At 40.1% G+C, this 25,724-nt stretch overlaps 2 protein-coding genes across 3 annotated transcripts; one reads left to right on the forward strand and one right to left on the reverse strand.

Moving 5' to 3' along the window:
* Positions 1–1,318: 1,318 nt before the first annotated feature.
* On the reverse strand, positions 1,319–22,605 carry supt5h (SPT5 homolog, DSIF elongation factor subunit). Of its 2 annotated transcripts, XM_067507306.1 has the most exons (30): positions 22,447–22,605; positions 22,136–22,231; positions 21,788–21,941; positions 21,584–21,649; positions 18,116–18,127; positions 17,949–18,018; positions 16,866–16,934; positions 16,044–16,109; positions 15,912–15,942; positions 15,761–15,829; positions 14,347–14,598; positions 13,863–13,952; positions 13,693–13,763; positions 12,872–12,977; positions 12,567–12,657; positions 11,778–11,914; positions 10,629–10,784; positions 9,399–9,545; positions 9,136–9,282; positions 8,572–8,697; positions 8,061–8,145; positions 7,224–7,331; positions 6,937–7,039; positions 6,503–6,630; positions 6,026–6,131; positions 5,778–5,936; positions 4,824–4,992; positions 2,728–2,925; positions 2,292–2,387; positions 1,319–1,890 (listed from the first exon to the last, which is right to left on the reverse strand). In XM_067507306.1, the coding sequence occupies exons 2-30, from the start codon at positions 22,220–22,222 to the stop codon at positions 1,750–1,752; spliced, it is 3,240 nt and encodes a 1,079-aa protein (XP_067363407.1). In that variant the 5' UTR covers positions 22,223–22,231; positions 22,447–22,605; the 3' UTR covers positions 1,319–1,749. The 2 variants fall into 2 exon arrangements, with proteins under 2 accessions (XP_067363407.1, XP_067363408.1); XM_067507307.1 differs by lacking the exon at positions 18,116–18,127.
* A 492-nt stretch (positions 22,606–23,097) lies between these two features.
* Positions 23,098–24,119, forward strand: triap1 (TP53 regulated inhibitor of apoptosis 1). The gene has a single exon (XM_067507308.1). It carries the CDS (start codon positions 23,291–23,293, stop codon positions 23,513–23,515), a length of 225 nt encoding a protein of 74 aa, XP_067363409.1. The 5' UTR covers positions 23,098–23,290; the 3' UTR covers positions 23,516–24,119.
* The last annotated feature ends 1,605 nt before the right edge of the window (positions 24,120–25,724 follow it).

Raw genomic sequence — 25,724 nt, forward strand, 5'->3', positions numbered from 1 at the left:
TTACCATTTTCCTTTTCTTTATAAACTTGCGTTCTCATTAAATAAATAAATTAAAAAAAAAGCACTAAATGGACAACACAAACTACAGTAACCAGCTGTTTTAGCCATTTACTAAACTGTGGTGTCTGCACTATACAGTTAATATCTTTGAGCCTTTAAAAGCCTCAGGCTTTTAAAATAAGCTGGAGGTGGATCGCGATTTCATTTCTGCTCCACATGTACATGAATTTCCAGTAAGCGGGTTTCTTAAGTGCATGTAAACAGCATTCACAGAGACAACAAACAAGATAAATCACCAAGACAGAAAACTTGTGCATCCAGTTGTAAGTGCTGAAAAAATAAAGGGGCGTTATATTAAATAGGCTTGATTAGTAATGGAACATGTTTGAGCATTAGTTCTGCTAAAAAGGGTGGAGGGCAGAGATGGATGTTTGCATCATTCATAAATTGAGGAGGCCAAAATTATTAGCATCCATTTTGTGGTGCGCAATCAGCAACAGCGGCACTTTTAGAAGTAATTTTATCATGTCAAAGCGTAAAGGCTTTACTGACCTGTCCAAGCATTTCAGTGTATGTTGTATATGTTCATGATCCTCTCCTCCCCCAGTATCCTCTCCAAAAGTTTAGAAGTCAGATTTCAACAAAAATCCCCAAATCTCTGCCAAGATGTACTGGCCTATATTGGAGTGTTGGAAGGGCTGTTTGTCACAATATCTAAGAGGTGATTGTCCAAGTAAAGCTTTATTGCTAACGCAGCAAAGCCAGACCGGAGCACTGAAAACATAGGAATGGCATTTGGAAGTGTTCTTAGTTGGATAAGACCACACTTGCTTCGTTTGGGGATATATATGCTGCTTCGTTTGGCAGAGAAGGCAGAGGCCCTCAACCCGAAAGCGACTTCCCACAGTTTAACATGGTGGGTCTAGTTTGCTGGTTTAGGAACAAGGTCCCCTGCTTGAGAGCATGCGAAAAGAGTATGTTGACATTTTGTGATATAAAGAAAGCTGCTGCTGAGAGTATCGCTTTAAGTCAGCACTGGGTCCAGCAACACATTTGGGACAGTGACCTGTAACACACATCCAAGTTGGTCCAAAACATCTTGAAGGTCACCAACATAAAGGCTCAAGTCCATGCTTGAAAAATGGGAAACCTAAGGCTTTCAACAGATTTCATTAGGGAGGCTAACGGTCTAATCTATTAGAGTTCACTTCAAAACCAAACACGTAACTGTAATGTTATTTTCTGCACACACACACACACACACACACACACACTACTCCCACAGTTTGTGTGCAAAAACACACATGTAGACGAACAGTTCAAATATTTAAGAGTTTATTGACATGTTTTATCTAATTTCTTTATGCTACTGTGGCAAAATAAACCAAAAGCAATAATGGAACAACAATAAATCACTAAAACAGATTCAGATCACTTGTGAGAGTAAAGCTAATGGGGAATAAAAAAAACCTCAGGGGAAACAGAGACTGCTGGGCCAATATGGGTTTGGAGAAAAGGCGTAACACTTTAATCTACAGCAGAGGAGAGTTCACTGTCAGAATGATGTACAACAAGATCCACTCAGCTTTGTGTGTGAGCGGGTGTGCGGGTGGTTTTTGGCGCTTAACAAAAACAGATTGTTGGCTCACACAAATATTTAAACAGATATGTTCGCAAACACCATCGTATCAGTCTATAGTGTGTTTGTGTTTCTATGCACATGTTTCTCTCCCTTGCCGTGTCGGTCTCTCAGTGTTCGAGACGTCCCAGGAACCTCAGGTTGAGAATCTTCAGCTGGTCATCCAGCTCCATGCGGACGATGCCGTCGTCTCCGTCGATGCTCAGCAGGATCCCGGTCGCCTCGCGGTCCTCACCGAGGATCACCTTCACCTGGACACACAGGAAAAACCCGCTTATTTTCCACATCATCAAACTACCAATAAAGTCATGGGACAGAAAACCATCACTTTAATGTCAGTTATTTAAGGTTCTGGCCTAAACTAACCTTTTGCCAAGTCTACACACCATAAATATAGTTTATAGTCTAAATTTACTAGTAGATGATGTATATGTGGGACAAGAAATAAATTAATTTTAATAGAATCTATACTTAAAAATCACAATTTTAAAAAAACCTAAGACTGAGGAATAATAAATATAGAAATATCTGAAGCTTATTCATATGCGGTATATTTATAAAAAAAAAAAAAACGGTTTAAATGACCCAGAATTCTGTTACAAATCTTTGTGTGGCTCTTTTTGGTAAAGTTGGTTTAAACAGTAGCAGTTACCTTGTTGTTCTTGGTGGGAGTGATGGGCTCCAGGTGATCACTGCTGATGCTGACCACTTTCTCCGACTCCTGCATGAACACCGAACACATCCCTCCCTACAAACACACAATTTAATTACTGAATCTGATTTGGGGATATTGAGGGTAGATTAACGAACAGAAACCCTGAGTCTGAATCCTTCATGATGCAACATGATGCAAAAGCTGACATATGGACTGGTGTGTGTCTGTTGAGCTCTATTATAAATCGTGTCATCGCTTCCTTTGCGTTGGGCCTGTTTCCCCATCAGCAGGATGTTAATTCCAAATGCAGTAACACAAGCGGAGTTTTCAATAACTCAGCCAACATGAATTTAGATCACACAGACAGCATCACAAGATGAGACCAAATACTGATATGACAATGTAAGACATTCTATGAGACTGTGTGCGTTACCGTGACACTCCGGATGACCCCGGTCTGTCCCATAAGGTCCATGAAGGAGTCCTTCACTCGGACCAGGATGTCAGTGGTCACCCAGTCGCTGCCGCCCTGCTCGATGTTGGAGCCGGGAGTGTGAGGATTGTAGCCTCCGGGAGAAGGTGCTCCGGGCGTCATGGGACTGTAGCCCACAGGACTGGGACTGGGACTGGCCTGTGGAAACGAACAAGGAGTCTCTATGAGTAAATAAATGACTTCAGAAGCTAAATAATGTGTTGTTGCTGCTATATATTTTCCAGAGAGAAATCGTTCCCTTCGATAGATTTCCTGGATTTGAGCTGTGTTCTAGAGAAAACATAACCTTGGAATAGATTTGAGTCTTGGACTTATGAAGTTTTAAAATAACTGAAGGAGCCAAAAACAGCCCTGTGCCTTTGTGCTTTATTTTTAAATCAGCTAGCAGAATCATTTAAGAACATTTACTGTAGCATGATCCTTTTAAAATGACATATACTAGGATTTGATTTTATTCTAACATAAAACAGAAGCATTACATAATGTGATGTTCCTGTGGTGCAGTGTCTCTCCTGATGCTACAGTCAGATATTTCAATCAAATCCACAGTGGTGTTTTTTTTGAGCATTTTTAAGTTCTGGAGTAAATCTGTGTTTGGAATTTACAGTCATTTCCAAAAGTGTTGAAATTGCAAAGCTAGTTTATTGTTTTTGCTCAATACTGAAGACATGTGGATTTAATATGATAAGCTGGATGTCAGATGCCATTCAGAAATTCATCTTTTATTTGATGGCGCTTACACCATGGCACATCAAACATCATAGAAGATTAAAATGTTTGTGTCACATTACGAACAATTTACCCCTCGTTTAGTATTCAGTGTTTCATGTTACCCAGGCGCATTATGTCATTTTAATTTGAAACAATGAATAGTTGTGAATGTCTAGTCTTGGTTTTATGTGTGAGGATTATATTTGTGGTTTAAAAAAAAAAAAAAAAGAAATTATGTACATATTGTCACAATATCACAAAAAACAGGACTCGCGATATTTCAAACAGCAAGGTTACGGTAACTTCCTGCCAGGTCAGTCCCGTCAATGTGATATCTCAGAAACGTTTTGTGGACCTTTCTTCAAATGTACCCAACACGTCTGAATTCAAGGATGGAATAAACATTTTGATAGTTCTTCATTCTTTGGCCGAAACTAGTTCATTCTTTGCATTGGAGAGAGATCAATAATGGGGCAACACTGCCTCATTTTTCAAACCAAGTCTGTCCTAAAGTCTGACAGAACACAAAAATCCTCGCGGAAGTCTAAATAAAAAGTTTCCCCCGCAGTGACCACACATCAGTCCGTACCTTGGTTGGATGACAGAGGCATACTGCAATACAATAATTCAAATTCAGGAACGATCACGTCAACGAATAAAATGTGATCAAGAGATGCAAGTTTTTAAAACTCGATGCTATGAGAAAAATCTCATTGGATTTCATTCAAAAACAAAGAGGAGTGACTGTGGTGCAGGACGGTAGAGCAGTTGTCCACCAATCTCACAGTTGTTGGTTCATTTCCCGACTCCTTTGACCAAAACACTGAACCCCAACTTAGTTGCTCGCGGTGAGTGTTGGCCAGCTGCATGGCAGCTCCCCCATCGGTGTGTGAGTGTGTGTGATTGTGAGCGTGAATGGGTGAATACCAATAGGTAGAAAAGCGCTATATAAGTGCAGAGCATTTACATCATCTTACTGCAACATAAACACAAAGTACTTGATAGGCGCCATTTCTGTGTGTTTATCAAAGAACTGAGACAAAGACAAATGATGAGTGAAACAGTTAAACTTTTTGTTTGGACAAAAAGGTATTATTCATTGGCACAAATACAGTATACTGATGGCTTATCAAAAAAAAAAATATTTATACTGGCCACACATCGGCCAAGCTAGTTAGTGGTCAAAATGTAACAATATGCAATAGCTAGAGGTCATCACAAAAATATGTGAGGTTTTGGAGAACAGGGATATTTGGATCACAGCTGTGGATGTCTATCGCCCTCAGTTCTACTCGCATGACAAGGGAAAGACACAACCATCCTACCTGATAAGCCATAGGAGAGGGCGTCGGGTGGTAGCTGGCCGGAGAGTGAGTGTTTTGGTAGCCAACGGGTGATGGTGCCACCTGGTGGTAGCTCTGGGGACTGGGACTGGGCTGATAGGAGCCTTGAGGAGACGGGGCCGCATAGGGAGAATACTGCTCTGTGTTATACCTACACATGCACACACACAGAAGCAAACAGGTTAGACTCAATCTGGGAACCACGAGACCTCAAATTTGATTAGCTTGTAATTAGCTGCTGATTTTATCGTATTTGTTCTTCTGGCAAAAGGAGTCTGGTGTCAAGTCCAAACTTGCTTCTCTGAGAAAAGGGGAACATTTCCTGGGATTTAAGAATAAATATCGCAAGTGTATCCATCTTTTTATAGCCACCATAAAGTAAATAACACAGCTTTGTGAAAGATAACAAGTTATTAATTTAAGATCTCAGTAGATTCTGTATTGGACCGATTCTTAAACATTTTACTGCCAAGAAATGTGTACGTAAGAAAGCAAATTTGGCGGAGTGAGAGGTTCATGACATTATCCAGAACGTATCCTTTGAGCCCCCTAGTACAAAGTATGTATTATGTGCATTACACTTCTCAGTCCTGAATTGTTGGCAGGATTTAAAGTGAGCGAATGGGCGTGTTGATGAAGTTTCTACTGCTGTGGCAGCCGACTGGCACGACCTCTTTAAAGATGGAAAAACCACAGCCTAATTCTTTTTTCATGCTGTGCCTCCTCTGCTCACTGACCCCCGCAAGAAAATCTAGCAAAGCTTATTCCATGAGGACGTTCCTGACTTGGCTCCTCTTTTGTGTTACATGTGTGAGACACAACTCCGGAAAATGCCGATTTCTCCTCATATGTATGAGGGTCTGTAAAACACAATACCTATAATCATTTTGATTATTACTTATTATGTCAAATATCTGTGCATATGTTGTTACTCACATAGCAGGTGTGCCAGGTGTCTGAGGGTTGTATTGAGGGTTGACCTGTGGAGAAGGGGCTTCTGGGTAGCCTGGGGTCTGGGGGTTAGGGGTCCCTCCGTAGCCCTGAGGGGATGGCGAGGGCTCGTCATCATAGCCGAAGTCATACTCTTCATCATTCCTGTAGAGCAAAATAAACAACGACTTACAAATAATACATTAAATACAAACACAGTATCACGATTACTTCTGTTAGTGTTTGCTAGTTACCTAGAAGGTGTGTTGGGGTTGTTTGGGTCCCAGGCTCCACTTTGACCTGGCGTCCTGCTCCCATCATGCAGTGGGGTCTGAGAGCCATAGTGAGGCGTACGACTTCCTGTTAGGAGGTGAATGATCAGTGAATGTGTATCAAACAAAGTCACACATTAAAATGTTAAGCCCCTTTATTCTGTATTTTCTACATGTTACATTACAAGGCTTGTGCAAAAAAAGGGGAGTAAATGGTTTGTGGATGAATCATTTACCAGACCACTAAAATCTTTCTGTTTATATTAGTAGAAACTGAATCTTTCTTTAGGGAGCTCATCAGGTTTCTCTCCTGACCTGAAAATGCCTCAAATATGCCCCCCCCCCCCAAAAAAAAAACAGCTATAACCATAAATATTGAAAAGGGGACATAAAAAATCATAGATCTGCAAGAGAGAAGATAATCGCAGATATGTTGGAAAAACATGGACAGTGTCCTACCATCATGCAGCGGTGTCTGAGAGCCATACATGGGTGTTCTGGAGCCAGTGCCATACATAGGGGTCTGCGAGCCGTACATGGGAGTGCGTCCATGGGTGGAGGTCATTCCACTATGTCTCTTTGCTCCCCTGGAAGAAAGTAGGAATCCAATGTAAGGTTAGAAGCCACTCATCACGTGCTGCATTTAGTAGAGTCACAACGGTCACTTGGATTCTAGGGACAGAGTCTTTACAGAGTGTTAAACTTCTGCACAACCATGAAATGAAAGAAGTCTTGAGGCACCTCTTCATTTATGACAGTTTTTTTATGTAGTTACAAAATGAAGGTGCAAAATGCTCAAGGTTGAGGTATTTTTCAAGCAAAAAGTCTTATTTTTCCCGAAACGCACGACTTTTTACACCAAAACACCTGGAAAAGAGCTTGTGAATACATACATGGTAGTTAAACGCTGTCTGTCTACAGAGATGGTCTGACAGGTGGAGTGCAGCTCCACTCTGGCTGTAGACTCTGTTGCATCCTTCACCACACCGATGTACCCTGGGAAATGCAGGCGAAGCCATCAGTGCTCAATGCAAGAAGGTCAATGGTGGATAAAATAAAGTTCATACGCCAAATGTCCGATTTTCTCGTTTTCCTTGATTCAAGACTGATTTTCATCACAGTCAGATGTTTCTGTCATGTTCACTGACACAGAAAACAATGTAGCTGTTCTTACTCTAACCTTTATATGGACCCTGCGAGATGCGAACTGTCTGACCAATCAGCTCGTTGTCTCTCCGTCCTCGACCCCGGCCCATTCCTCCTCCACCTCCACCTCTCTGCTGAGCCCCTGGAGGACCACAAGGGAAACATCACTGGTATGGATATTGTAAAATGTTTACATAAAACAATCGTTTACTTATTGCTTTTAGACTTTAATTCAATTAATTCAAATGATCCATTTGCCAAATCCTTTTCCGCTCAGCTTATTCCGCATCAGTTTCGTCAGTGAGAGACACCTCCGATTAACTTTTTAGCTTGTATATTTAGTGCACGAAAAGTAAGCACAGTATTAACCACTACAATAGAAATGTTAACTTTTAATTACAAATATTCGTTATAGCTACATATGGTGGTGAAGGATAAGTGGGGAGTGAAAGTTGCGTGAAAATTGTACATTTCCCCCTTTTTCTGTCCTAAAGGTCTTAACTATAGCATTGCAACCAAAAGTCAAACGTGCAGGGTTTTGCTAAGGAAGAAAGTTTTAAAAGGGCCTTTCAGGCGTTAGGGACAGAACAGTTGCACATCTCTAATGACAAATACCAGTCACAAAAGGCTCTTTCTTTCTTCAGTCAGTCAACTGTTCAAAGTCTTATTACGGATCCAAATAAAACACAGGTTTTAATCGTAACTTACAGTACACAGAGGAAAACAGCAGACTCTATCATGGCTACATCCAGCTGCTGCTATCTTCTTCCAACCCTCCATCCTCACCAAGAGAGCAGGGAAAGACTTCCCAACAAAGCAGCACGAACTTTCAGTAAAACACATGCTCATGTGCTGATGTTTCGACACTCACCTCCTCCACCATGGTGCATGGGGCTGCTGATGCGAGGACTCATTGGAGCAAAGCCTCCCACCGTAAAGTTGGTCACGTCTCTGGGCTGAGAGAGTCAAACGACATACAGATTTAAGAACTCACAGCTAAAAAACTAAAGTGAACTCCACTTTAGACTGCTGAGAAAGTTATAAGTCAGAATATTAACAGTTAAATGAATAAGGGTCCTAATGCACTAAACACAAAAAGGCTTCTTTGGCTGCTGACACAACATGCTGCTACAGATAGTGTGTGAGGTTAGTTGAGAGATTTCAACTTTCCTAATACCTTCAGACTATAAACTATTTTTACACATGACTGTTTAACGTTTGGAAAACAACTTGAATGTAAATCATATGCAATCATCTAAAGATGGATGTTTAAGATTGATTTCACTGCCAAAGACATTATGACACCACATCAAAGTTGATTGTAACCACCTAGGACAAAAGGAGCCCATGGCAACAAATCAAGCAGCCAATAAGGTGCTGACCTTGGATCCACCAGCCAATACCAGGTGTCTGGTCTTGCAGACGAACATGCCTCCATTCTCCACCAGCTTTTTACAGTGGAGAAAGGCAAAGCCTCGGAACAGGTGACGTATTTCTCCTTCACGGCCCTGCAGCAGAAAAACATGGGCTCAATGCTGTACAAGACTTCAATAAGCACACGAGATGTTGGGGCAGTAGATCAGGATGTGGGAACAAACTACAGTGGTATCAACAGATGCTTTGAAGAATATGGTCACTGTGTTTACTTCATCCCAAATAAAGCCCTGGAAGAAGATTCTGACAACCGTGAGTTGGCAGAAACTTACTGATCTAAGTCCAACTGATTTCTGAACTGAAGAATTCAGTGTGACAACTTCATTTCAAAAGCAATGAATCACTGACGGCAGATGCACCTTAAGCACATAATCATTCAATCCTCACAAAGTGCTCATCGGTCTAAACAAAGCTCTAGAATGAAATACAATATTCTGATTCATTCAGCAAGTACATTACATAAGCATACATAATTAGCCACAGAACAAAAGCAGAAACTCTGCTGTCCTTACAGAGTGTGGCCCATCGATGACCTTCACAATGTCCTTGACGTGGATGTTGTTCTGCTCTGAGTCCAGTGCCACAGCGAAGCGGTTGTCCTTCCTGCGGTTCACTGCCTGGTGGCGCACTGTCAGCACCTTTCCATGCATGTTCAGCACCTAAGGAATACAGCGACAGTCACAAAAGTTCCTTCCTACATTTTTGTTTGGTCACCTCTGAAATAAAGAAAAAGCCGGGCTGTGCTAGCTTTGAGGATCTCAGATGAGACCATTACCTGAAAGGTCTCTCTCTCTAATCGGACTATGACTCCGACAGTCTGTGGGTCCAGCTGAACTAGCTCCCCCCACTCATGCTGCCCTCCTGCATCAACACCGGATGCCGTCTCTGAGCAGAGCTGCAGGTCTCTGGGCAACACCTTCAACTGTAAGGCAAAGAGTGATGACAGAAAAGGTCAAATCTGAGAAAACTCAGAGATCTCCTGCAGACATGTTGAAAGGCAGTGTATGACATAAATCCTCTGATACACTTCCTGTAAACTTTGTTGAACTCCTTTAAAAGTTCATGTTCTTCTTGCTCATTGAGAAATCTGCTGTGCTGAGAAACGTCTCAGCACAGCAGAGTTGGTCTATGGTCAACAAAAACTATTAAATACCTCCCAAGTCATACTAAATGTTCTGCTCATATATTGCTTTTATCCAAAGCACTTTACAATGCTGCTGGTCAGTCAGTCACTTACAATGGAGCTACAACCAGGTAGCAGGCTTATTGATGCAAATACTGCGTTATCTGACGCACAATTCACGAAGGCATCTTTTGCACACATAGCAGTTCAACAAAGACCACACACACACACACACACACACACACACACGTGTAACTTAATTAGTGCTGGCATCACTTACTGTAACAGCAGTGAAAAATAAAACCACACACAGATAAATGAGTGAGGAGAGCTTGAAACCCCGTGCAGCAGTCCCTTTAAAGACCTAGTAAGCTACTAGTTTAAGCTTTAGAATTTTACACTCTTTTTCTGTATTTGCAATGTGCTTTTTAAATTCAGTTGTTGATCCGTGTAGCCCAGATTCGGCTCTGTGGCCCCCACATCCACACCATATGAATCAGATTACGAGCTAATAACCGTCTAAAGAATTTCTGAATCATACCTCTCATAGCATGATTCCAGAAAGGTAGGATCATGTATATGTGTCCTGGCTAACACGGTTGAAGCAGTAATGTTAGTTTTAACGCCACTGTGTTGCACTGTATTCCAGCTCAATAACAGACAAAAACCCTTACAGCAGCACTTCATCAAAAGCGTACGTAGCTTTTGCTTTGAACCAGTAATTACCATGATGACAAAACGATGCCAGGACAGCACCGTCACTTTAATGCACGGAGAAAGAACAGTTATAGGAAGTGAAACAAGTAAGTAGGGCCATTGTTTTTTGGTCTGAAGTTTCCATACAATGACTTTTAGCTTTGGTATCATTAACAGAGCTGGTACCTCGTGCATGGTGAGATCAGAGAAGAGGATGACAAAGTTCTCCTCCACCCTGACGATAAGGCCGGTGTCGCCCTCGTATCGTCCGGCGATCACCTTCACATGGTCTCCCATTCGGAAATATTTTCTCAACTCATGAGCCGGAAACTCTAGAGGATCCTGCAATAAAAAACAAAAATATGAGATATATAGACTCACAACATTTTTTTGTGGAGAGTATGTGCTGCAATATAGGTTGATCAGCCATAACATTGTGACCAACTATCTAATTCTGAATAGGTTCCCCCTTTTGACACAGGCCACATTAGACCTCTGAGGTTTGCTGTGGTATCTGGCACCAGGCCGTCAGTAGCAGATCCTATAGTCCTGTGACCTGTAATTTTCTCTCCCAGATCTGACTTGTTTTTTCAGCAAACCCCACAAATGCTTCTGCACAATTTGGAGGCTACACTTTAACGTGCTGTGTTCCCTAAACCCTTCTTGAACAATTTGCAGCGTGGCAGGGAGCATTGTGCTGCTGACGCCCACTGCCATCAGGGAGTTCTGTTTCCATGACGGGGTGTACATGGTCAACAACAATGCTTAGGTAGGTGCTACACAACAAAGTAGCATTCACATGAATGGCAGAACAGAAGATTGCCCAAAGGCTCCCACTGCAGAGTTCCCTTCTTTCCACAAGGACCGTGCAGAGCGTGGAAGCTTTTCCCATATTGAGCTATTCAAATCATCTAGTAAAAATCCCTGCATGTTTTATATCACATATATTGCAGAAAGAAAACATAATATCGTGAGGTCCTACTCAGACTGTATGGGCCAGTCTTTGCTCCCCACATGCATCACTAAGCCTTGGCCGTCCATGGGCCCATCGCCAGTTCATCACTTTCCTTTCCTTGGAATGTTTTCGGAAGCTCCTCTCACAAGATATGCAGCTTTGTAATTGCTCTCACCCAGTAAATCATCCCAATTTGGCCCTTGTTGACCTCGCTCCGATCCTTTTTTCCGCTTCTAACACATGGACTTTAGAGATACAGAAATATTAGCCTGTTGCCAATATATCCCACTTCCCGCCAAGTGCCGTTGTAATAAGATCATCAATGTAATACACTTCACTTGTCGGAGGTCACATGCACGCGTTAGTGTCTGTAAGCCTACCTTCAGGTCTTCGTGTTTAGGCATGATGGTGATCTTGTTGCCGTCCACACTCATGATTTTTCCCTGCAGGTTGATCAACTCTCCTTCACACACTTCCACGTTGTCACCTGCCTGCAGGTTGTGTTCACGCTCCTTACCTGTACACACACACACACACAAAGGTTAATGGTCAGAGTCATAATGGTTTTAAAGATGTTTTAGCTACTGGCTAAGAAAAAATGGGTTTGTTGTGTGTATTTATAACACAAATAAATTCATACTTGACAAATTTTACCTTAATTATGGAAGAAGTTTTTCACCTGAAGGCTAATTTCAATTGCATAAGTCAACATGTGCTCGATTTATTATACAGTCACTATCTGGGTCTTATGTCTAAACTTACACGATACTTTACTGAATATTTTACTTTAATTTCAAACTATTTTATTCATAAGGTGCTTTAAAGGTTTGGCACAGCAAAAACACATATACTAACACCAAACACACACTAACATAAAACAGGCATCTGATAAGAACGAATAACTTTAAACAATAAATTTCAATGAGAAATAAATAAAATCAATGTCTTTCTCAAATCAATTACAGTATTTAAAACAGGCATGCAGCAGCAAAGTGCTTTTATCTGATTCCAATGGGGAGAGTATACTAAACGGTGGGGCAAGCGATAGAAAAGGTTCAATGCTTAGACCTTAGCATAAGCCATTTATGCTTCACCCCGATCTTAACATATTTAGCCTAACTTGAGCTTTTGGCCTTTGTTTAAGCAGCACACACAAACACAGAATATACCTGACTCTGTAACCACCTCCAGGTCGATTCCTTCTGGCTGGTCTTCAAATTTCTCCAGCTCTGACAGAGTGGGCTTCACTCCATCTGTAATCTGTCAGAGAGAAATTTAAAAAATCCAGAATTACAACAACAAACGTGTGAGGTTTCTGTAAATGGCATCAGTATTTACAAAAACTTCTTCAAGACACTGCAGAGTACTTTGTTCGTAAAGGAGCCTACACAGCTCCATGGAAGTTCTTTAGTTTTCAGAGTAACATAATAAGTATGTATCAATGTATTGTAGAAAACTGTAACCTCCTCCTCACCACTGCAGACATGGCAAAGCTCTTAAACAGGAATCCTTTGCGACTGTAACGGTTCCCCTCAAAGATCATGAAGTCTCCGTCATGACTGACCTCTCCTCCAAGAGACCTGTCAATCAATCATTATCTGTCAGTGTGCCTGATATCTTATACAGCAAAGAATCTCCTGATTTTGCTTTTGAAATTGCAGTCTCAGAATTAATGCCTTTTAGCTGTGAGGGTGCAACCATCAGAGTCGCACCTGCCACCCACCCTGATTTTCCGAGGGTGAGAAGGACTACAGCATAAGTCATGGATCATTCCACTGCCTGGGGCCGCAACAGGCAACATGATATGATGAGGTTAGATTTGCTATCAGGTAGTTTTTGCTTGGAAAATTTACAAAAAAAACCCAAAACATTTGATCACAGAAGCTGCAGCTGCACCTGATACCATGTTGTGGCAGCGATTACTGTGCTCCATGGTTATTTTTGCCATAGGGATGATATACTGAATGGGACCTTGTGGTATCCCCACTAGCTACTAACAACGTACCAAGTGAGATATAAAATACTAAGAAACAGAACACGGAGTCTGGCATACGGACCAGCGCAGACAATAAGGAAAAACCACCTAATTGGTCGTATAACAGGCTCATTCTTTTCTAGAGAAAGCACAATGATTCTTTCTGTAAGTTGATTACATACTTATAACATAATTATCGTTATATAAAACATAGTTCTGCTAATAGACCCTTATAAATCCCCCTTAAAGCCGGCTTGGAAAGGACACAGAACATGGGCTTTCTGTGCTACAAATATGCGATGTGTGGGTGGGGGGTGTACCTGATCTTTTCAGCATCAAACAGCCTCTGAGCAGGTCTCTTGAACTTCTTCCTCTTAGCAAACCAGTCTTTCTGCAGAACACACACACACACACACAAACTGAGATGTGAGTCAACTATAAAACCTACAGGATCAAACAGATACGAAGCGGGTTAATGTGTTTGTCCTACCAGACTCATCTTTGCCTTGATGCGGTCCAGGTCTATTCGAGGGATCATCTTCAGGGAGATAGTGTTTTGACTGGGTTCCACATAGTCCACCTGCAGAACGAATACAGACTTAGTCATAGGGGGCTCGCAGGCTCATGTCTGAGTGAGAAATGTAAACTACAGTTAAGATTTTTGTGTCAAATTTTGGTCTGAAGTTAACTATTTTTTAAATTTTCCTCTGTTATCACATCTGATGCAGTACAGAGAAATGATCAGATAGACAAACTTTAGCACTTCATCAATCGACAAAAACACTTTATGTACAGATTTCTTTAGGTTGCAGGATAACAGGCATAAGTCAAAAAAATATATATTTCTCAACAATAGCATTGTGAATGTCTCCTTCCCCAAACTACAATTTGGAGGAAAGTATAGCAGTAAGAATACATAGAGTTGAAAATGCTGTCACAGAGCTGATTTTTGTTCTGCCTTTATCTGTCTGTACCTGAGCTATGTCATCCTTGTACAGGCCTCTTTTCAGCCTGACCCAAGACTTGGGCTTCAGGTTGGTGACCTCTTTGACAACCTTCAGAACGTCGGTCATCTCTTTGATAGGAACCATTTGCTGATTCCACAGGCCCATCCTCAGGTTGCCGATGCCCTCGATGGCTGACTTCACATGCGTCTGCTTGTATGACTCCACATAGATGTAGCCTTTCACGTGATCCGGGGCGACCACGGACTTGATTTGGAGAGGCTGTGGGGAAGTAGGGAAGTGTTTTAAAGCCAGAAGGGTCAAACTTTGTGTAAGCATTTCCAGAGGTAAGAACACAAAGCGATTGGTCTTCACTGATGCTTCCCAATCTTTTTCCAGTGGCGATCAGTAAAACTGGCCTCGTTTCTTTCCACCCTGTTTAGTCAAAGAACTTAACCAACCAACGAATTTGTTGACTTAACTAAAGTTTCCCGCGTCTTATGTATTCCAACAATTCCATTAATCTGGCAGTTTCTTTTCATGAGAGCACAGGTCTGGGAATGTGGTGAAATAAAGTTTGCACCCTTGTACAGCTGTAGCTGTTTGCCTATTGTTCTGTTGACAGGGTTTGAATGTAATATTTGTGAATCTGGTGAAACACATATTTTATGTCAGCTCCTGCTTTGCCAAAATCTGATAATGTTTTTCAGTTTCCTCCTCTGGACCTGACCTGGGCGATCAGGAGTAGGCAGAGCTGGAGATGGAAAATATGCAGCATTGCTACTTCACAGAGTAACTACAGACTATTCCAATAATTAAACAATAAAAGGGCAGAGCCTCCGAAAATGTTCCTTTGTTTTATAGAGAAGACCAAAAACAACATAACTTCAACTTTTTGAAGATTCTTTTGGGTTACTGACGAAGCAAACTCCAGTTTTCATGTAATTTGCTCGTGATAAATGGACATAGTTTATAAATATAGGATATATTCATTTGATTGTTTTCACATGTAGAAAAATAATTGTTGAGGCTTTCACTGTGAATTTCAGATATTGCAACATGCTTGATTTTTTTTTAGTCATGCGAATAGATCAACCAACTGCTGAACTGAATTAGATCTTAACTAATCAGTTTAATGGATTACACATGCTGACAAATATTATTCCTGTCCTTGTTTTAAATAAAGCCTAAAAATCATGAATTTCTATTGTTAAAAAATCAATGCTAGTGATGTTAGCGGAAGTTTTACGTTAGACACGACAATTCCTGTATAAAGCACAGAAAGGAAACCTGTAAAAATGGTTGACAAGTCAACTACAAATAACCATTTTTATTCCAGAAGAATAAGGTTTTTGCTTAGAAGTAGTTTAATTTCACTGGCCAATTAGAGCTGAGCATGCAAACAAGTGAATAAAAGTCATAAAATGAAGTTGCAGTTTCTTACGGTGTCTGTGAACTGGTAGGCGATAAACTTCCTCATCAGTGCGATGGCCGTCGCCCGCTCCTCTCCAATCTGAAGAGACAGAACATGTGAGGAAATGTGTGTATATACATTTGTAATTGAGTATTGTGTGTATTTCACAGAGAATACAAACCTTACACTTGACTGTCCACAGATTTGGATCCCTGAGGAAAACAAATACACATATATACACCTTAATATACTGCAACTCATTGTGATCTCTGCAGGTGTCTGAATGCGGATTTGCGGATGTTTGGTTACATACTTGACCCCAGGAAGTAGCTGCTGCTGTGTGATGTCATCAGACAGCTCCTCTGAGCCCCCAAAGTAACTGCATAGCACAGAGGAAGAAAAACAAGGTTTGTGACTCTGCTCCTAAATCTCTAAAAACACACTGCATGTGACCAAATAGTAGTAATAAAGAATCCAACTCAGGATCAGAACCTGCCATAAAATAACAGAAGATGTTTTACAATAAGCACAAACACTAAAAACCATGTATGTAAACATTTGCCTAGTTTGAATAAATATTGCTTTGTTAATTTTACCCAGGTTGTGATTTGCTTGATTGCATGTTTGACGCTCTGCCAATAGAAAGAAGCTAAATGCAGCATTAAAGTGCTGTAGAGGAAATTTCAGATATCTAGCTAGATATCATGTATTGTGATAAATATCTACAATATCACAATATTATAAAATTAGGATTTCGCTTTTTAACCTGCTATAATCTAATCTCACACACCCTGAACCGTTATTTCACACAAAAAGTCAAACAGTCAGCTGTTAAAAAGCTTTTCATATTTAATAAATGCACTAATATTGAGTTTCATTGGCAGCAGCGTTAAAATGTGACTAAATGGCAAAGTAGAACCATTTAGATTTTGCAGACTTACTTCTACTTCAATTTAAGATTACATTCTTTTAAAACTATATTTTACAGTCAGACTACAATCGTGGGAAAAGAATGTAGGCTTCAACAGTTATTTTAAGACTTTATGAACTTGTTAAACAAGCCTTTAATATGTAACAAAAATAGTTATTCAAAGCTTGGAATCACCTTTTTTAAGCGATTGGAAATGTTACTCACTGTTCTCCTGCTGAGGACTTGGCGTATTTCCTCATGTAATATTCACCCAGCGCCTCCTCTCTGGAGTCTCTGTAGCACAACACAGACACACACAGGCAGCCAAGCTTACAACTTACAACTTAAAAAAATGTACCAAAGAACAAAGCGTAAGTGTTGTAAGACCTGTGGAGTCTGTGGGAAAACAAAAGCTGCTTCGATTGTGAACCTTATAACAGCGTGAAAGGTGCATTGTAACAGCAGAAACATGGGGCATTGTGCTACTAAATGGATTCTTGGTGGAGCTGGGTCAGGATCTATACACGAGGAGTCTGCAGTAATGAAACTCAGTCAGGTTTCTAATCCTATTTAGTCCAAACTTTACATAAAATTCTACAAAATCCACAACAAAAAGTAACTGGAATATTTTTTCTTTTGTCTCCTGCTGTGTGAATATGAGTTGACTGGCTGATTTACAGATTTACAGCTGGTGGTGTCAGTCATGGAAGAAGAGGTGATTAAAACATCAAACAATTGAAAATCATGTGGAAACGATGGAAACCTGAGGTTTCATACATTATTGTAATATGATGGATCATTCTCTTCCGTCTGTTCCACTTTGCTTTTTATCCACACAACTTTCAACTCTCCCACAGATCTTTACAGAAAGGGACTTGCCAAGTCCTTTCACTCAGGGCTTCAATGCAGAGACTGAAAATGTGCATAAAAACAGCCAATGTAAGCACCGAGTGGATCAGCACAAGCTTCCAGGCTGATAAAATGTCTATTAATTCAACAAACAAGCACTGTTTAAAGGCTCCAGAGCACCAAAGGGAATTTCTTCAAAGGTTTTTGATATTTAATGGCTTATCATAACATGGCCATTGAGGATTCAAGAATTCTACCACATTATCTGGCAGTTATGGATTCATTTATAGCACTATGACACAGGTGTTTGTGTGTAGTTATAAATTATGAGCCAACATTTTAATCCAGGTAAACACAGCGGTTATTTAACACATTTTTAAAAATGAAGTTCACATTTTTAAAATCATTTATTTGAATGGTGGTGTGTAAAGCTGACTGAGATGATGGTGGCTATGTTACCTCCAGAGGTTCTGAAGCCGTCTGGATCCAGAGTGGTCTTCATCCAGAACCATGTGGTCAATATTGGACACTAAGGAGGAAAGAAGCAGATGAGTTTTATTTTGTGTAAGTGAAACAATATTAATTTAAACAACTAAAAAACTGTAACTATTAAAAAGGCCTCTTACCTTCAGCCTCCTCTGCTCAAGACCAATGGGTGACAGAAGGAAAAGAAGAGGAAGAGGAGGAGGAGAGCAGAAATACAGGAAACAGAGATAGGCGGTAAAGAGGAAAGGAAATGAAAGATTAAGATAAAAACAAGAGAAAAGCAGAAGGGAAGAAGGTGGCGTGAAACAAAATAGGTAGCAAACAGGTAAAGAGAAAAATGAAACAAGCATGAAAGAAAATAAAGTGAGAAAGGAAATGGACATAGACCAATGGACATTGTCATCAGCGTAGAGCACAATGGAGGAGGATCAGGCAGCAGCAACAGAAAGCATGATGGGAGAAAAACAACAGAAACACAAACCGATTAATGGTGACGTTACAGCACAAAGCAGCATGAGTCAGTGACGGGTTCAATGTCGTGCACGGCAACAGTACAGCAGAAACAAAATTCACTTAAACTACTGTCCACCACTACGACAGAGAACTGTGAACTTTTGTGGTCCAGAAATTCACACTAATCACTTCAACCCATATAAATTGAAAATGGATTTAGCAGCAAATGTCTGAAATTCCCTCTAAGCATCGCTGAGACCGAAACTTCAGGTCACAGTTTACCTTTCACCGTCAAAATTTTAATTGGACATTCGTGATAATTCAAAAAAGGCTACTCAAGGGGTCTCTGTGATAACATGTTCACAAAAATGTGACGGACAACCTGAGCACGTTATGTGTCCACACTGCAGTCATCAAACCCATGCTAGCTGGATAACAACACCACCAAAGCTGTAGAAGAAATGATCAACATTAACGGGGCTGTTTCTAGATGTTTTCTAGATGTTTTTATATATATATATATATATATATATATATATATATATATATATATATATATATATATATATATATATATATATATATATATATATATATATATATATATATATATATATATATATATATATATATATATATATATATCAAATCTGAGCCCTCACCTGCTGCTACAGAGGCGCAAAACTAACCACTTTTACCAGAATTAAAGTGTTTCCTATACATGGATTTATGTGTGGCGGCACCTGCAACAATATCAACATTGACCACATTTTGATTGTGTTTTCTTTTTAAACTATGTGAAATGATTCACATGGCGCAAGGACATGCGGCTGAAGGTTGAACAGGAGCTTTGGTGCCAGTTCAACCTTGATTCGCCACCCAGCAGTAGTTGTTGCAGAACACAGTGCTATCACAATATCAGAGCAACGTATTGGTAGCAACTGTCTTGACACAGATGCAGATACGGAAAATTCTATCGGTGCAGATTGATCAGTGATTTTGTTTCTACTGTACTTTTGCCTTAAGTGATACTGTGAATTATCATGTGCCACAGAAAAAAGCTTCAATCACATCAGTTAGTGGAGAAAATGAAATAAATCAACATGGTAGTGTTCTACCAGGTAGCAGGGTCAGGCAAATAATCACACTTGGTTCTCTGAAGGTGGAATGACTTACCACATATACAGATTGATACTGAGTGCTGAAATATTCTCTAAAACTCTTCTGATCATTATCAAACCGCAGTTGTTTTCACATCTGGTTGTCTCCAACACCAAAAGAGTCAAATCTAAATGGTTAAAAAGGTTTTGTGTTTTGCTGAAGCCAATTATGGATTTGCCCTCAGTGCTTCCAATAGTAAAACTACACACGCACACACATACAGCTGTGCTGAGATGAGGTGGAGTTAATACATTTTGGGACATGGTTTTCATTAAATGGATGAGCCTAGTGTTCCCTTTGCTTTGGGTACACATGGATTTAAATGAAAACACTGGAGCAGGAGAGTATCTGGAGCAGAATTACCGTTAACTGAAGAGGATATGCAAGACAGAGAGGAACAGCAATAAGAGAGTTCAGTCAGACACAGCTCTAACTGGAGCTCCACAAAGTTAACAATGCTGATCTGAGGTCTGCAGTTTTTCTACAAAACAAATTCAATGACTTTTACAGCACCACTGTAACATCATTGATTCTGTTTAACATACTGAAATATAGATTATAAACCCACTATCTTAGGCACATCGACTTATAGGACTGCAATTAATGACAGAGACTATTCCTTTAAATTCTACATTAAACCGCTCATACCAGTTGTTGCAACATCGAGCCTCTTATTTGTATTTTCACACATTTACAAATCCCTTCAGTGATTTTGGACAATCAGTCTTTCTGCCTGTCCTGTTAAATCAAACTCTCTTTCTATAGTCAGCTCTGTATTTATTGTCACATATATCACATGTTACAGCTGATAAAGGTGAAACTAACTACTACTTTCTGTATGCACAGAGCATAAATGTAATGAATATTTTTATTAAATTATTATATATTAAGCACGTGTAGTTTTTGTATTAATATTCTGCAGGGCCAAAACTAATATATATATATATATATATATATATATATATATATATATATATATATATATATATATATATATATATATATATATATATATATATATATATATTCATAGGGAGTAAATCTAACCTGAACCAACACTGCCATTTATGGGGATTTGTTCCCCTTTTGCACATTTAAATCAAATTTAGATTGTACAAACTCATAATGGCAAGTCAGTTTTAAATTCTGGTAACCACAATGTAAAATAATGTTTACCATTTCCAAAACACGGACGACCAACAATATGCAGCTACAGCAAAGCACACACTAATTGGCATTATTCTCCTAATATAAAATCTTTGCACGAAGACAAATGATGGATTCACATAGAACAACAACAGAGAAAAAAAATATTCAAAGTTTAAGGTACAGACAATGAGCAGCAGGGCTGGAAACTAACTTTTTTCAGCCAACGTATGTGGTGGAAAACGGCTTAAAGATTTTAACTGTATAGTGATACAAGACGCTGCGTTGTGACTTTTTCGGATTGTTGCACTGTGTGTAGGAAATGAGTGACTATGGCAGACGAAAGGGGGCTGAGAGACAACAGACTCGTCGTGTGACGGCACAGGCAAAAAAAATCAAAAATAAAAGCAACAAAAAGTAACTTACGCAGACTTTAGGGGAACTCAGATTTAATAATGATGAAGCATCGTATCTCCCCTATTAAGCCATTGCACTTTGCTGCAATTATTTGACATAAAATGCCTGCTATCACTATGAGGGAATTCTGTTAAGTTCAGCTGCTGTGGCAACGTTACTGAAGGTCACATGTGAAGTCAACTCCAAGGAAACAGCATCAGTTTACATCGTTATCATAGTTAATAGTAGAAGTGCATGCAATTTGCAATTTAGGCATTTCTGTATTACTTTGACCCAATTCATCTAATAAAGTTTGATGTGGCCCAGCCCTACCTCGTCGTGTGGCTGTTTGCCTCCGCAAAGTGGAAAACAACAACTCTTGAGGAGTAAAACATCTTAAAACATAGTTAACAGAACCTTCATATGATCTTTAAACAGCTGGAGTCCCTCACCTTTCTCCAGAATGTCCTCGGCTCCTTCCTCCCACTGATCTTCATCCTCATATTCATCATCCACATCTAAAGACAGGAAACAAGCGGACAAAAGTTTCAACATTTACATGTTTAAACCTGAAAAGCAAAAGTAATTTAGTCTCTGGAGTAAAGTCAAGGAGACAAACACAGAAACAGGATGACAAGTGTGACATCTGTTCATACCGGCTTCATCCAGGATGAACCCTCCATGTCTTGGCTTTTTCCTAGGACGGTCATCATCATCCTCTTCCTCCTCTTCATCATAATCTTCCTCGTCATCGAGGTCTTCCCCTTCTTCATCCGCTACCTTGTCGCTGCCCACGGGACTGCCTGTCTCCTGCTCGGGCCCGAATGTAGGATGATTTAGGCCTCAAGACTACAACATACGCTACTGTCTACATTCTTACTGTTTGAAGCATTTACCTCTGATGCTACTTCGACACTACGAGCAGTGCAACTTTACTCCGCTTTCTCAACTGTAACACTGGGTCACACCGAGCAGTTAGCACACATAGCTAGCGGTTAGCATACCTCATTTTCCTCCACTTCCTCGGCTTCTCCGTCGCTGCTGCGGTCACTTTGGTTGTCAGAGAAGTCGCTGTCATCGCTGTCGGACATCTTGTAATCCTGGACAGACCGGACAGAAAACGCTTCACTAAAGGTTAAATGACCTCGAGCAGCTTAGGCGTTAGCTAGCAGCACAACCTTAGAACATTCGGTCACAACAATCAGAACGGCCTAGCAAAGCAAGCTAATGTAGTTAGCATGGACGTAAGAACTCTGTTATCTCCAAAACCGCTTCAACCAGATGCCATCAAATGAACTGAGCGGCTGCTGTTCACCTGTTATTAACTCCCGCGGCGGTTTACTTCTTGCTAGTTGCTAAATACATACAAATATTAGCTTATTTTGTCTGCTCCGGTACTTTTCCCGTATTCTCGCAAATCCACGAGATTTCAGTAAGCTGCTCAAAGCTTTCGTGAAATTTGGACGGCGATAGGCCAAGAAAGGAAGAGGTCTCACTCCAACTGTATACTGGTACAAATACAATAGTTTATAGTATTTTAACATAATGTTTTTCATTAACAAAAACTAGTGTGGAACTCATAGTGGTATGGTGACATTTAGATTTATGACATTTATAATGTGTTAAGAATTCTTAAGAAATGCCACATTTAGGGAAACTTTTCAGTAAAACATATCATTTTATTTACAAAGATTTTATTACAATAATCGCAAACGAGCAGGGAATAATAAATGCACCACAAATACAGTCTATACTATTAAGTATTATATGTTCCTGCTCGCAAATAAGGAGTTCTAATTCTTTTATTAACCAACATTTCACCATGAACACACAGGAAGTACAACACTAATATAATTAATAGCAATAAAACATTTCGCTGGAAAGGTTAGTTAACACTTTAATATACAAACTTGGGTTTTTATTTCTGTAAACAAAGTGTGCATTTTACGTCATTTATCGAGGATTATACAGAGTGATACCTCGTTTCATGACACTCTCTCTGAATCGTTAATACGCTATTACGTTAGACGTTGCTCGTAAACTAGCCAATCACGTCCAACGGTTCAAGGAGAGGCACGCAGTGTTTCCTGTTGCTGAAATCAGTTGCGTAAAGTCTCCATCGTTCATTTTTTCGTCGCGTTTGAAGGTTTTTACCGAACATGAACAGCGTCGGGGAGGCCTGCACCGATCTGAAGCGGGAGTACGACCAGTGCTTCAATCGCTGGTTCGCCGAGAAGTTCCTGAAGGGGGACCGGAGTGGCGATCCGTGCACCGAGACCTTCAAGAAGTACCAGCGGTGCGTGCAGAAGGCCATCAAGGAGAAAGACATCCCGATCGACGGAGTGGAGTTTATGGGTCCCAACAAGGACAAACCGGAGAGCTGATGGCGGGAGACAGCAATCGATCATAAACAGCAATACCGCTCACTGACCTGGAAGTGTGTCCACGAGGCCTACTGAGCATGCGCAGAAGAAGCGGCAGCGTGAGGAGAGTAAAGCTGAGCTGTTTCTGCTCAGCATTGATCAAAAACGGACGATTTTTCTATCAAACCTGCTGCTGTTTCTTTATTTTACTTTGGTGAACAGCGGGACTCTTGCGGGTTGTTTGTGCAGCTGAAACAATTAGTCGACTCATCATAACTCATCGTTTCTGCAGGATCGCTGCGCTTTCTGTTTTGCATCGCTATTAATTGCAGAGACGTTTTATGTGCAGCAGGTAGTTGAGTTTACTGTTCGGCTTTTTCTGTCGTGATATTTTCGTCATAATAAATGTAACTTTTTTCCATTGAATGTGTCTTTTGTGAGAGCAAATCTTTTACTGTAATGTTTCTTTTTTTTTTAAATAATGTTGTTTTCTTCTTAAAAGTAGCACTGCCATTTGTTTTAAGTTTTAATTTAAGTTTGATGTGATTTTATATGGATGAAAAGAGCATCCTTTTGTCCTGTCTTTTTTTTGGGTAAGATTTATGAAACATGACTGTAAGGACTCCATGGTGTCAACTCGTGTGGTCTTTTTTTGGACAGCTAGAAACAATACAGCAGCATTCCTCAAGCCCACTGGGAGCAGGCTGATACACCACAACTCTACTGGCAAAACTAAGGTTCTGTTGTTCTGAAACAAACTTCAGCACTTTTCAGGCCGTCAAATTCAAATTGCATATTGAAGTCAGTGTGGTAGGAAAGATGATTCGCCTTGAGTTTAGATATTGTCAGGGACTGGAAAGTTTAAAGGGACAATTTATCTTCATGTTTACCAACCGCTACTTATGTAGGACAGCGACCCTAAATCTGCTACAAAACAATCTGGAAGCAGAGACCAGATCACAGATCTCAATCCAATATACAAGCTGTGGAATGAGCTCGGAGACATTCACACCGGACATCTGTGCTGAAGCAGAGGAAGAAGAATAACGGGTCAGATCCACGGCCACAGGAAGGTGGCTGCGGCCACAGGAGGGTTAACCACTCCAAGGTTTTCACAAAAAAAGATTGGAATTGGTTGTGTGTGTTTTCTCTTAAGCACATATGGTTCAGTCTCCAGTTGTGACCCATGAGACCTTATGACCAATTCATGCAGAACAACAAAGACCAACCTCATCCAGCACTGCAGTATATTCAACATTTACGTGAAAAATGTATTGATATACTCAATGAAAGCATTTTAATCTTTTCACTCTCCCACAAATTTCTACAGTTTTTCCTTGAAAGATATTTTAGAGAAACACAGCACATTCAGGGGCGGACAAAGTGCACAGTAACACAGCAAAATAAGAATAACCAATAGTTTTGCCCACTTGCAATTTGGCTCATAGTCACAAGGTGCTATTTTTATTTTCTATGGTGATTAATACTTCTAATTTAAATACTACAAAAAGTTTTGAAATTACAAGCAAATACTGAACATTTATTCCTCATAAATACTAAAGGGACCAAAACCAGGTCAGGACACTTGAGGACATCCTCAGATGTCTGCAAAGCATAAAATGTATTTTAATTAGAATCTTGTAAGTCATAATTCCAGAGTTCACTGCAGCTACAAAGCTTGTCAATTAAGGAAATGGCTGGATTCTGTCCAAAATGTTTCGAAACAAAGAAACAACATTTCATGAGAATAGTGAAAGTGTTTAAACTTCAATTGTTAAAATCTGTTAGTAAGTGATACTGGAAGGCAAACTCAAATCGGAAAGCAGATCACCTCTGTGGACACCATCTGCTTCTGACATCACGTTTGTGTTAAAAAGACATCTGAGCTGATTTATGATGTTGTGCTCATGTCGAGAGGTCTGTGACACATACTGTTGTCTTCTATGTGGTTGAAGTTCAGAATGTATTACATCAGTATAAACCCATGTTCACATAATCATATAATGCAACACAGTAGAAAACACTGATCAGGCGTAACATTAGCACCATCTGCACAATTTAATACAATCCAATACAGCACCTCTGCAATGAATTCTACTTTGTGGGGGAATGATGTAAATTTAGTCATATGGTTAGATAATCAGCAAACAAGATGGGCTTATTGAAGAGGTCACAGAGAGGACAAGAAGTCACAGGGTGGGTCATGTTTAGAGGACTGCTTAGGATCACA

This window comes from Channa argus, chromosome 6 (assembly GCF_033026475.1).
Source record: "Channa argus isolate prfri chromosome 6, Channa argus male v1.0, whole genome shotgun sequence".
NCBI classification, from domain to species: Eukaryota; Metazoa; Chordata; class Actinopteri; order Anabantiformes; family Channidae; genus Channa; species Channa argus.